Source organism: Hirundo rustica, chromosome 8 (assembly GCF_015227805.2).
Source record: "Hirundo rustica isolate bHirRus1 chromosome 8, bHirRus1.pri.v3, whole genome shotgun sequence".
Lineage (NCBI taxonomy): Eukaryota > Metazoa > Chordata > Aves > Passeriformes > Hirundinidae > Hirundo > Hirundo rustica.
In genome coordinates, this window is record NC_053457.1 from 31804877 (window position 1) to 31818501 (window position 13625).

The 13625-nt window shown below is 44.3% G+C and overlaps 1 protein-coding gene across 1 annotated transcript; it reads left to right on the plus strand.

Annotated features, from left to right (window-relative positions):
• Positions 1 to 249: 249 nt before the first annotated feature.
• LOC120755849 (deleted in malignant brain tumors 1 protein) lies at positions 250 to 6938 on the plus strand. The gene is made up of 11 exons (XM_058421563.1): positions 250 to 619; positions 973 to 1002; positions 1363 to 1410; positions 2125 to 2278; positions 2386 to 2600; positions 3403 to 3429; positions 3853 to 4003; positions 4344 to 4557; positions 4809 to 4979; positions 5644 to 6032; positions 6653 to 6938. Exons 1-11 carry the CDS (start codon positions 250 to 252, stop codon positions 6936 to 6938), a joined length of 2055 nt encoding a protein of 684 aa, XP_058277546.1.
• The last annotated feature ends 6687 nt before the right edge of the window (positions 6939 to 13625 follow it).

The window sequence follows — 13625 nt, forward strand, 5'->3', positions numbered from 1 at the left end:
GCTTCCCAAAGAATGTGTCCTAATTCTCTTTCTCTCTGTGTGTTTTTTTTCCCTGCTTGTTCTCCTCCACAGTTCCAATCATAGCTGACGGTGAGTCTGTCTGCCAGGGTTCTTGTCGTGGTCCTGGGCACAGGGATGGGACATGCCTGCCCCTGCTGCCCCAACCTCTCCATCCCACTGTGAGGGATCTGAGGAGGGGCTGCCAGCCCCGGGCTGTGCTGCAGGTGGATGCAGCCATTCCCAGAGAGGATGTGGGATGTCATTGCCCGGACCCAGAGCACCACTGGCTTGACCAAGGGGTTTGTTTCTCTCAAAGAGCTGCAGCTGAGGCTGAGCGGCGGGCCCAACTGGTGTGCAGGCAATGTGGAAATCTACTACTTTGGAGGCTGGGAGAAGGTGTGTGGGTACCTGTGGGACATGCAGGACGCCGAGGTGGTGTGCAGGCAGCTGGGCTGTGGCTTCCCTCTCACGACCACAAACTCCTTCTCCTCGAGCAACTGGTACCCGTACATGATTACCGAGGTGAACTGTACAGGCTACGAGAGCTACGTGTGGCAGTGCCCTTACACCTACCAGTACCGTGTCTGCCACCACGGAGATGCTTCTGTCGTATGCTCAGGTGAGTGCCTGTGCTCTGGTGGCATTTTCCTGAAGAAAATCCATCTGGAGAGAGGTGGGATGAAGGCTGTCCAGCCTGTGTTCAGCAGGGTAACAGCAGGTCGTGGGTCCACATCCCTGATGCAGAGGGTGGTGTTTCAGAGGGAGCAGCAATCTCATGTTTGCAGAGTGTACCTGGGAGATGTGGGGTTTGGGCATCACTCCTGTACAGAGCAGGGTGCGGGGAGAGGGATGATTTTTAGTCAGGCCATCCTCCCCGTGGGTCCCTCCATAACTTTCCCTGAAATTAAATACATGCTCCAAGGGGAGCCAAGCAGTCTGAGTGCCTCACACCCTCTGGTTTTCTCCTTCCAGAATCAGGAATAACAGTGCCTTCAACAGCAGGTAACCAGAGATTTCTGTTTATATATGGCTTTCCCAAGGGGTTTTCTTTCTCTGGGGTGCTCTGTGTAGGTTGCACTTACAGACCCTGGCTAATGTCCCTAACGTTCAGGGAGATGTGGGATTGCTTGGGGTCCTTTGTGATTGAGCAGCCACTTCTGTGGGAGAGGTTTGGACCTGGTCCTCATGGTGCTGCAGTGGAGATGCCCTCGAGCAAGTGCTGGTGCAGTTGGCACTGCAGCCATCTCAGTCCTGCCACATCATTGTGGTTCAACGGGGTTCCCGTTGGAGAGGGGGGACTCCCAGCAGGATGATCCTCTTAGGCAAAACACTGCTGGCTCACCTGCTGCTCTCTCCCTGCAGAACCAGCTGCCTTCAGATGGACGGCCACCAGGCCATGGAATACAACAGGTATGTCCAGAGGAGCTATGGGGCTGGACAAGCTTCTGCCCGCAGTTACACGTCACAGAACACAGGATGATGAGGTTAGAAGGGATCTCTGGAGTACATCTGGTTCTACCCCCTGGTTAAAAGCAGGATCAGCCAGCTGGTTTTCCAAGACCATATCAAAAGGGCTCTTGGCTATTTGCCACCTCTGTGGGCAGGCTGTGTCTGTGCTGTCACCCTCACAGAGAAAAAGTGTCTCCTGATGTTCAGAGGAAACCTCCTGTGTCTCAGTTTGTGTCCATGGCCTCTTGTCCCCTCACTGGGCACCACTGGAAAGAGCCTGGCTTTTGGAGAGGGTTGACTCCCAGCAGGTTGTAACTCATAGGAGAAGTGCTGGGAGTCAACCCTGCTGATTTCTCCCTGCAAGCACCAGGTACCTCCTGCACAACTTCCCCTCTGTCACTGATCACATTTAGGTCCAGAGGAGTTAAGGGGTCTGGTTATCCTCTTCCTCAGGCGTCCCACTGGACAGCCAACCCCATGGATTTGGGTTACTGTATGAGCTGAGCACAAGCCGTGCCCTGGGCTGGGGGGATGCAGGGGTGATGTTTTGGGGTGCCCAGGAGGGAGGGTCTCTGTGGGGCTGTCTCCTTGGTGGGGGCCATGCCCTTCTCTGATGGATTCTGGTGATGGGATAAGACCTCTCTGCCCGTGCCCTGGCTCTGCTCTTTTCCTCAGCGAACAACTCCTGTGGTGGATTACTTCACGGACTGTCCGGCACCATCCAGAGCCCGGGGTACCCCAACTCCTACCCCGACAACTCCTACTGCGTGTGGCGCATCCATCTGCGGGACCCGGCCCGCAGGATCCAGCTCCAGTTTACGGACGTGGAGTGAGTCCAGCCGGGCTGGCCGCGGGCTCGGGGGCGGCCTGGGGGAACGGGGCCGTGCTGCTGGGCCCTGCAGCCCGCGGTGCAGTCAGATCCTCCTCTCCCTCCAGGCTGGAAGGCAGCAGCTGCACCTACGATGCCATCGAGGTGTACGACGGAGGGTCCCCCCAGAGCTGGCGCCTCGGCCTTGTTTGCAGGAACGACCACCGTGTCTTCAACTCCTCCGGGAACCAGCTCACCGTCCTGTTCCGCAGCGATGGCAGCGTCACCAGGAGAGGCTTCCACGCCTACTACTCATCATTTCTTGCCTTCAATAGCACCGTGGGTAAGACTAGAGCTGTCCTTTACTCTTCGCCAGGGCAGAAGCTCAAACTCAATCGCAAAGAGCTTCCGGCAGCTCTCAACACCTTGTGGGCTCCCATGCCCTACTCAGAGGCATCCTGGCTCAAGGGCATTTTTCAAGATAGGATGGCCATGAATATGCTGCCAAACACCGTTTCCTTGCCTGGTGGGCAGGAATGGGACTCTCTGAACCTCCCCCAGTGCTGCCACTGAGCTATCATTAATTTTCCTGGCCTATGCTGTAGGCCAGAGGAGTTGCTCAGCCCTGGCACACTCATTGCTGTAGAGGCCAAAGTCTACTTCTTGTTTCCCCAAAATAAAGAGAGCTGACATGCTCAGCCCCCGTGCAACGAACCCCTTTTGGCAGCTGAGGAACTGTGGAGGAGCAAGGCTGGCTGCTGCTCTCTGTCTGCAGTGCCAGGCTCCCTCTGGATGGCAGCAGCACCATCTGCTTGAGCCTCCCCTCCTCCCAGTTTGGTGTCACCAGCAAACACGCCGAGGGTGCACCCTGTCCCACCCTGCTGACCACTAACAAGGAGAGCAAGGCCCTGCTGATGGCAGCTGTTGCACATTCAGAACACCCTGGGCTGGTGGGTGGAGGGGGAAGGCTTGGAGGTGCAGCCACACAGGGTCCTGGACACTACACACTACTTGTGTCCTGATAGTGATTGTGGGTCTGGTGTTTCTGTGTCCCTTCAGGAGCCCTTTTGGGGAGGGATGACCCACAGAGGGCTGTTTCTCTTAGGCAGAATGCTGAGTGTTCACCTGTTGCTCTCTCCCTACAGCTCCCACTACTGTGTCAGCAGCCTCAGGTAGGTTTGGAGGACTTGGGTAAGTTTATGAATTGGATATTTACCAGCATTCTTTTTTTGAAACAAAATTATTTGATTTTTTTTTTTTTTCCTCTTCCCTTTGGTCATTAGCAATTGTAATAGGGGGTTCCTCTGTCAAGGAACAGCTAACCTCCAGAATGCCAGCCTCAAAAACTGTGCATTTCTGTGGCAAGTATTTCTGATCTGCTGGTGCAGGCACTGCAGATCAGCATTATAAAATCTGTTCAGTGTGGTTAACATATCCTAATCTGCATTCAGATGTATATGAACCTAAGGGAGAGGCCACTGAAGCTGATAGAAGTCACTATCTCTATGTTTAGACATAAACTTCACACAGACATCCTCCAAATGCAACCCTGAAGGTGCATACATATCTTTTTCTTCTTGTGTTTTTCTCTGCAGAAAATTATTCTTGTGGTGGCTTGCTTTCCTCTTCATCTGGTACCTTACAGAGTCCATTTTACCCCAGAAATTATCCAAACAATGCCAACTGCGTGTGGGAAATACAAGTAAAGAGCAACTTCCTTGTCACACTTGTGTTTACAGATATACAGTAAGTAAGAATTTATTACAGATGAATGTATGGGACTGACAACTTGGACTTACTAAGCAAAAGCCCACTTGATTTCAAGGATCTTTATCAAAGCTTTTAGTACATCTAGAGAGGAAAAGTATGTCCGTTTTTACTTATTTAGTCAAAAATGTGGCTGGCATCTACTGAGACAGAAATGGAGGCTGGAGTTTGTGTTTCAAAGATTTGACAGTCATACCAATCAAATGTATTCTTCTGCTATAGAGAGTTAATCTGACCAAAACAACCAAACCAACAAGCAAACAAAAAACAAATTACATAAAAACGAAGCATTAAACTAAATGGTTGTGTTGCCTCCCAGGATGGAAGGTGGCAGATGCCTCTCTGACTACGTGGAAATCTATGATGGGCCCCTGCAGACCTCTCCTCTCCTTGGGAAGATTTGTTCTGGTTATTACCGCACGTACACATCGACCTCAAACCTGCTGACCGTCCGCTTTCACAGTAACTCCCGGTACACATACAGAGGCTTTCAGGCCAACTACTATTCCACTCCAGCTGATGACAGCACCAGTAAGTTCATCTTTAAAGCAGAAACATGCTTTTCAATTATTTTCTAATGTGCCGATTGTTAATCTTGGTAATGTTGTTTTGAATTAGATCTGCGGCGTTTTCATGGGGATTCAAGTCCATGGTTTGGATTCTGAACTCCTCCTGCCTCATCAGCTGCTTCTGCAGAAGATAGTGTTTATTTAATCCACTACTTACAGCCTTTTTTGGTCACTTCATTGAGCTCGTAACATATTTTCTTTGCCATCCACTAACGCTGCTGTGTTTGCCGGACTACATGCACGTGGTTGTGAGCAGATACTTCCTTCAGTACCACGGCTACTCTGCTTGGAACCTCACCCTGAACGACCCCTCCTGCACGCCCAACATTACATCAAATTATGTGACATTCGACATTCCGTACACTCAGTGTGGCACCGTCAGAGAGGTAGGACTGAACATTCCAACAAAGTGGGCAAATAATGGGAGGGCTTAAAAATTCAGAAGAATCTGCTTTGAAAACCGGCACAAATGGAAACCTACCTGGGATCTGCAGGGACTGGAAATGTCCTGGTGATTATGGGTTGTCTCCCTCTCTCCCCAAGGATAAGGATTATTTGTACTTGGATTTCCAGCCTCTGCTAACAGAGCATTCCCTTACAGCCCGTTATCAATCTCCAAAGGAATAAGCTGTGGAAGGATACAAATACTTGGCATTTTCAAGGTCCCAGGCTGAGTGTGATAGTTAAAATGTTTCAAAGCTTTCACTAAATCTGTAATAATGTTGTAGCCAGATATCAGCTTAAATAATGTGCTGGACCTGAACCTTCACATACTTAATGTTGTACAGATTGTATTTAATTCTGCTACGTCTGCATTTATTGTGAGTAGTTTTCTAGGCCAAAATTGTGGGCACTGAATATCCCGTGAAGATTACAGATTATTATCATGAGAAAAGAAGTTACTAGATTCAGACTTTTCCACATCAGACTTGCTGGGAAATAATGTTTTTACAGTGCACGTTGCTGCAAGGATACAGCAAAGTTTAGAATGTTTAACACGGTATCTGACTATATGAATTACTTTTGCATTTCATTTTATGTGCCAAACAGGGAAATAACAACACAATCAGCTATTCCAACGTTATTAGAGGGTCTTCTTCTGGTACTTTAATCACAAGAAACAGAAATCTTCACTTGCATGTGAACTGCAAGATGCTGCAGAACACGTGGGCACAGACGATGTATGTTGCAAACGACAATTTTGAAGTCAATGAAACTCAGTACGAGAGATACGCCGTAAACCTCACATTCTATGACTCTTCAAGCTTCTCACGGCCAGTGTACGACTCACCCTACTACGTCGGCATCAACCAGAATTTGTACCTGGAAGCTTTCCTGCACAGCTCTGATCCCTTGCTGCAGTTATTTCTGGACACTTGTGTGGCATCTCCCACTCCCCACAATTTTACAACAGGATCCTATACTATAATCGAGAATGGGTGAGTTCTTATCCATTACAATTAGAGACATAACTGCCTTTGAACTCCTGTATCTCTTATTAAAGTGGGTTGTTTTGTTTTGTTTTGTTTTGGGGGGGTGTTGTTGTTTGTTGGTTTTTGTTGTTTTGTGGTTTTTTTTTAATTTAATGGAATGGTGTGAATATAGCACACATTAATGACAGCTTCTAACTAATAAATGGACAAGAGCATTCAGGGTTTTCTGGGAAAAAGGGGATGGATTGACCCAAAATATAACACACATACCCCACAGCTTAAAATAACAAGTAGACTAAAATGCTATGGCCAGTTCACAATGGATTATTATTATTATTACTATTATTATTATTATTACTACTATTAGGAAGGTAATAGTGACATAGGTAAGGTTAATTTACCTTCACAGAATCATACAAACACCAGATATCAGACACACGACAGGCTGAGGAAAAGCAATGTGGTTCAATTCTGACAAAGAAAAGCATTTTGGTTTTCCACTTTCTGAACCTTTTCCATTACATTTAAAAATCACTTCTCATTGTCGTGTGTTTTATTGCATGCAAATGAATGACTGCAGCGTGTATTCACGAGAGGGATTTTTGTTTTGTTTTGTTTCTTTTTAGGTGTGTCAAAGATCCTACCTATGTTAAGTATTCCTCACCCCGCAGAAACATCCTCCGGTTTAAATTCAATGCCTTCCAGTTCATCCGGAGCAACCCAGAGGTTTACCTGCAGTGTGAGCTGGTGGTGTGCAGGGCCTATGACTATTCTTCCAGGTGCTACCAAGGCTGTGTTCGAAGGTCCAAGAGAGAGGCAAGCTCCGACGAGGAAAGTGTGATTGTTGTTGCCGGCCCAATACAGCTTTGGGAACCTGGTTCTGAGCCTGGGAGTGAACTTGGATCTGAATAAAGCCATCTCCTTTGACAGATAGCACCTTTAAATGCCATCTGAATTCTGGAAGGAACTATGCTGCTAGGTTGCCAGAAGCTCTAGAATAAATAGTAGGAACGTGCTTCCTGACTCATGCCTGTTAAACCCGCTTCACATCCCCATATAACAAAAGTGCTACCTCAGCAGTTCTATGGGGAGTGAAATTTGTGATCTTTAAGCTTGTTGTTTGCTTTCTTAATGGTAAAACTGAATTGTTGAATTGCAGGTTAGGTTCTATAAACAAGTTCTCTTAATATACACCTGAATCTGGATGTATTAGAGTGCAAGAAATCTGTTAATATAAAATAACATTTTACAGCATTTTTTATGTTTTGGACATAACACGATGAGGGATAAAGTATGACCAGGTCTTTTCATCTCTCCCAGAGTTGAATTCTTTTGTCATCCAGGAAAACATGAATTCAGCTGCTGCTCCATCTGATGTTTCCTGCTCATAGTTTAATGTTTGCTGGCAGTCCCTGGCAGTCCATAGAATCACAAAATATCCTGATTTGGAAGGGATCCACAGGGATCATCAAGTCCAGCTCCTGTCCCTGCACAGACACCCCAAAAATCCCACCCTGGGCATCCCTGGCAGTGTTGTCCGAGCACTCCTGGAGCTCTGGCAGCCTCGGGGCCCTGCCCATTCCCTGGGGAGCCCGGGCAGTGCCAGCACCCTCTGGGGAAGAACCTTTCCATGAAATCCAACCTAAACCTGCCCTGACACAAATTCAGGCCATGCCCTTGAGTCCTGTCACTGGCCACCAGAGATTGGTGCTGTCCCTCACTTCCCCTCATGAGGAAGCTGCAGACCTTAATGAGGTCTCGCTTCAGTCACTGTTTTCACTCTGGATGGGTTTCTCTTGAAGCAGAAAATTAAGGAAGTAATTCCATACCAGATTCTGTAAACCTTGCTTAACACCTGGTCACATAGGCTGAGTAATTTGGCAGATTGAGCAATTTCCTTGCACTGAGTAATTTCATTGATGATTCAAGATTAAAATCCAAGCCAGACAGGCTTTTCCTGGTGGAGGCTCACTTCATGAAAAGAGGTGGACTTGACATAACAACCCAACACTGAAGGAAGCCAAAAGACCGGGGCAAATTTAACAACCCTCAAATTGTTTGCCACCCTGCGATATATTAGGCTCTCTTATTTAATCATAGTATATGAACCATAAATTCCCTCTTCTCAAGATGATAGCTTGATTCTGCCAGTGAAAAATACAGCCAGATCTGCTGTGAGATCAGCACAGCATAGCACTTACGTCATCCTGAGTGCCATCATGTGGCGTGTACAGTGAACCAGCACTGCTGGGGCTCCTCAGATCCCAGGCTCAATTTTAGGCCCCTCACTGCAAAATGTCATTGAGGTGCTGGAGTGTGTCCAGAGAATGATAAAGGAGCTGGGTAAGGGTCTGCACCACATGTTTCATAAGGAGTGGGAGCTGGAAATATGTTCAAAATTTCCCAAGGGAAAAAGCCTTAGATCAGACTTCAATGCCTTTCACTTACCGTGTGCCACTGTGATAATGTAATTGCACCACGGCCAGAGGAAATTTTTCAGTGGAAGGCTCTTGAAAGGGAAGAGAGTTGGGAGATGACATGAATTGAGGATTGAACTGGATGAAAGTTTAATGACACACAAGTGTTTAATATTTGACTTAAGTCGGTGGAGTAGCTAATGGTTTCTGTTGACTTTTTGTTATCATGCAACCACAACCTACAAAATTGCAGCAAAACCCCACATTTCTATAATTTCACCCCTCTATTAATACTGGTGAATGAATGGAAAATCTATCGATGTCCCCAAAGAGGTATTTGCACTGCCATATTTGCATCAAGGTCTGAAGCTCTCCTCACCATTACTTGGCTATGTACAACAAGTCTTCTCCAGTTCTATATAAAATCTTAAGTTTAGGGCAAATGGTGTAGTCATTATAGTGCTCTTAATAAATGGAAATGATGATTATTAATAAATGACATCTACTCTCACATTTTCTTTTTTTAACCACACTTCCCTGAAATGTTCCACCAAATATTATTTGAAAAGGCTTGTACTAGCATTTATTTCTCTTTCAAGTCTGCTGGTCACTTCAGTAAAAGTCCATGTTGTTATTATTCTTAGCTCAAGTTCTTGCTTCAAAACTACACCAATCTTGCTACACTGTAGGGTGGCAGCTACAAGGAGAACAATGGAATCCGTCAATGGCTATTGTCTTTTTTTCTCTTTGAAGGGATGACTCACCCACCCTTATGACAGGACAGAGTAGATTCATTGTGTTGTTGTATTCATGTGGACCAGGGAACACCAAAGCCAGAGCTGCAGCACAGTGAAATCCCCAAGAAAAGCTTATAGGTCAGGGATGAGGATGGGATATAGCAAGAGGTGAGATGTATGAAATTCTCACTTGCAAACACCATGAAGAATCTTTTCAGAGTACTTTGAACATTTCTATGGATCTGATCTGCTCTGATTTGTTGAGCTTGAAGTCTAATATATCTGAATATCCTTGAAAGCCATAAAACTACTTTTATATCCTCTCATTTTAAGATGTCTCCACCACCTTTTCCCCTTTTATTCTGTCCATTATATTTAGATAAATAGAACAACACAAAATTTCATCTTCTATAACAAAGAGATGTTTGCTGAAGTGCCTGGCTTAGGCAAGCCAGTCCTGCCAGCTCCTTCCAGCAGGCTGTGAGCCCTTGGGCAGCCAGGTACTGCAGCCAGTGCCTGCCCATGAATTATGGTGCAGCCAGATTCTAGGCTCTGTTCTTTACCTGAATTCTTGGTTATTTATAGAACAGCAAGCACAGCATGGAGCCCACCAGGCAGACCTCATGTCTGTCTTTGAATGGTGAAGAACAAAACCTGCTGCTCAGCACGGCATGGCCATGCCCCAGCTGTGCCAGGCTCTGCACTGTGCAGGAGGGCGTGGCAGAGTCTGGCTTGGTTTTGGGGAGTTTTTCAGTGTGGAGGCTGAGGTATGTTTGCCCTCAATATGCACCATCATTGTGAAATTCAAAACCTGAGAGCTTCACTCAAACAGTGAGTATTTCAGCAAATATCTTCATGATGGGTTTCAAGTGTGTTGGAGGCCTGATCATGCAGAGGCTAAGGCAAACACTTAACTTCCCCAGTAGTTTACAAAAAAAAATTTGGAGACTAGTCGTAGTAGAAAAGTTATGCACATAACTTATTTAAACATTTGCTAATTCAAATATTTAATTTTAATGGTTCCTCTTGGCTCGCAGTTAAATGTCAATGCATATTTGCCATCATGCAATTTTAGGTACAGCATTATACGGGTAAAACTGCTTTCATTTACTGTGGCAAAATTAACTAACTTCTCTTCCCTGTCTACAAATTGTTATAGAATGCCTTGTAATGTGGCGGGTAAGGTGAGATGTATTTACAGTTGTCATTGCCGCTCATTCAGTAAATATTGCTGCCTCAGATGATCAGATGTAGAGCATCTCTCACACCATAAAAAGCACACCGGCAGAAATTATCTGCCCAGCTGTGTGGGGAAAAAATAAAATGTGAAAGGAAATGGCACATACCACACTTTGTTTTCTACCTTGCTACGTGTGTGATTCAGAGAAAATAAAACAGGCAGCTCAGAAAACTAAATTGTGATGCACTGGGTACTGAACTGCAGATAGGAAGAAATTTCTTTTTTTCATTGGTAATTTTTTCTTTGGTGCAGATTTTGATTATTAAAGCTGCACATTCCTAAGATACACTGCTTGATGTTTTTAGATGTTTGATTAGTGCAAGGAAGACTGCAAAAAATATTAGTAAGTTTAAAGACTTGTGATAGATACAAACAAAAATCTAGTTCTACTTTAAATGACAAATCAAGGCACATGTTTTTTATACAAAAGGTATAAATTACTGGGGGCTTGATCAGAGAAAATACAAACCCAGTAAGCCTGGCTTTTTCATTACAGCTCTTAGGGGGGTTTTCTGGGTTTTTTTAAAAGAAAAAAATCCTAGAAGAGACAAAGCATGGAGCAGCACATGTAGACATCTGCTGTCCAGGGAATTTCTGGGAAGACTTTGCACAAGCTGGGCTGAGTGGGGAAATTATCAAAACCATTCTCAGCTAGAAACGTAGAATTACATGTTTGAAAATCAAGACCTTTAGTTAAGTTGGCTTCTTTAGGACCATAGGTGTTTCTCTGCACATAAATAGACTTGAAACGCAAGTAATGTGAGACATGGTACCACAGTTTTATCACAAAAAGGAATTCTTACTGCATTAGCTTTTGAATGTCCTTAAACACAATATATACAGAAATCAGTAACAATTTTTCTTTTAATCCACTAATGTTCCAAGTAAATACAGTTTGTTATTTTTAAAAATAGTTTAATTCAGCTTTTCTTTGCATTTCTGTGTTTAACCAGAAGAAAAATTGCTTTAAGAAAATCTCTTTTTAATTTTGATAATTTCTGGGATATAAATAGGATGAACAAAAATCCTTAACAACGATGTAATATTGTGGCCAAAGAATTAGTTTCAAATATATTTTCAAAGCTCATGGGTCATTAAAAGGCTTCAGAAATTCGTAACTCTTGTCAAGTTGTGAGAACGAAGGAAGAAATAATGAAGCTGGCTAAAGGCAGACATGAAAACATTCTTGAAAAGAGCCAGAATGGGTAAAAGCATTTAGACAAAATGGTGTATTCAAGGTCAGTTTTAGCTTCCTGGAGAAAGACTTTGATGTCTATCAGTTTACACCAGCTTTAAAGTATCATAAAAATTGAGCAAGACATTATAAATGGATTGATGCTGAGAAGTAATTACTATGAAAGAGCTAAATTACTTTTTTCAGTTTCTTGCTTTGAAAAGGTCTTTCACACAGACAGAAATGCATATTACTCTCCTCTATACTTCCCTTAGGTTTAGATGTACATCATAAAGCACCCAACACCACCTCTGATGGATTCTCTCTTTCGAGCACCTGCGGCTTTTCCTGCATTTAGGCATTTTTGCACATGAAGAGCAGACTTTCCTTCAGCCACTCCCTTTGGCAACTGGCAGCATCATTTCCTTCCTGATGATCTTTCCGGCTTAAAGGCAAGGTCAGGGCAAGGAGGTGAACAGATGATAACACTGAAGAGAGCTGGAAGTCTTGGAGCCTAGTTGCTTTCTATGTTCACACCTTCTCTTTCAGCAGCCGTTTGCCTCAGACTTCCCCAGATCAGGTGTTTTTTTCTCCCAGTAAAACTCAGAAAGGAAACTGGCATTAAACATACACTAAAGCTAAAAACACTTCAAAGAACTAAGGGTGATTTGAATAGGGGAGTATAAAAAGAGACTGGAGGTCAAAAGCCAGGTTTGAGGATCAGCTACAAAGCAGTAGGAAAGAATTCAGTTGCAGGATCACTTAATGCCAGAGCAGGTATGGCCCAATAAGAAGCATTGACAAAGGTTATTCTCACACTCTCTGCCAGAAACCCTTCAGATACAGGCAGTTCTGACTGTTGGGGACATTAATGCATTATGTGACAAAAATGCACGTGTGTCATGTCACGTGGAAAGTGCAGGTCTGTTCATACAACATGTTTTGAGGACATGAGACCCAGAACACCACCCAAATGTCAGACACGGGTACGGGTGGTGTACAGATTGACTTCATCTGCAGATGGCTTTTCATAAGATGTCTGATATTTTTTTTTGCCCCTTTCTTAGACTTAAAACTGAACATTTTTCCTTTTGTGGGGACAAAGCAAAGGAAATTAAAGTCTGAGTGCTGGGTGCTCCCCTGGTGGGGTATGGCCCAGCTGGTACAACACAAAATGAATAGGGACAGATACAGGAACTGAAGTCCTGCAGAGCATTCCTGGGCAGATACAGAGACTAATTCTGTTCGAGCTTTCTCCTGCAAGAAGTGTATGACAGAAAACCAGTCCATGGATCTACAGCACAGAGTGTTATTGTAAGTCTTCTTATTCCTTTGTTAAACTGAAAGAAAATGATTGATCAATGGACATAGCACAGCTTTCTATGGTGTTTAACAGCTCTAAGTGCCACTAAAAATGACAACTCTGATTGAAAAATTCAACAGTTTGAAACTTTTAAAACTTATGATTGAAATTCCATAGAAAACGTTTGTTTTTTAATCCAACTATAACAGTATAATAACTGAACACTTGTTCCAGCAAGGAGCAGACCTCTGAAAAAACAGATTATTCATTAATTGAGGTTGATATTCTTATACAAATGTCTGATTCTTATACAAATGTTTCCTGTGTCTCAAGACTTTTGACTACAGTAAGACAAATTTGATCCCATGTCTTTTACCTCACTGATAAGTGTTCAAGAGCCAAGGCAAAAGTTTAATTCATTCCTGATGTGAGAACAGCAATGGATTACTGCTGATCTGTTAGCAGGAATGCAGCCTCATAACCAATATTTTTGTGGACTTTTATGGTACTTTGTTTTGTGTAAAACTTCCTGCTGCTCTGATCTCAGTGTGTGCAATAGATAAGACAGATAATCTGAGGAAAATGTTGTAGATTACATTGAAGTTTTAGCCTCTACCAATCAAAGGTGCCTGTTATTAAGGTGTAGGTCCTCATATAAGTTAAAAAACACTGGAAGTGGCAGAATTGCACCAGTAAACTGGGGAGATCCGGGAAGCAGCCTGACATGT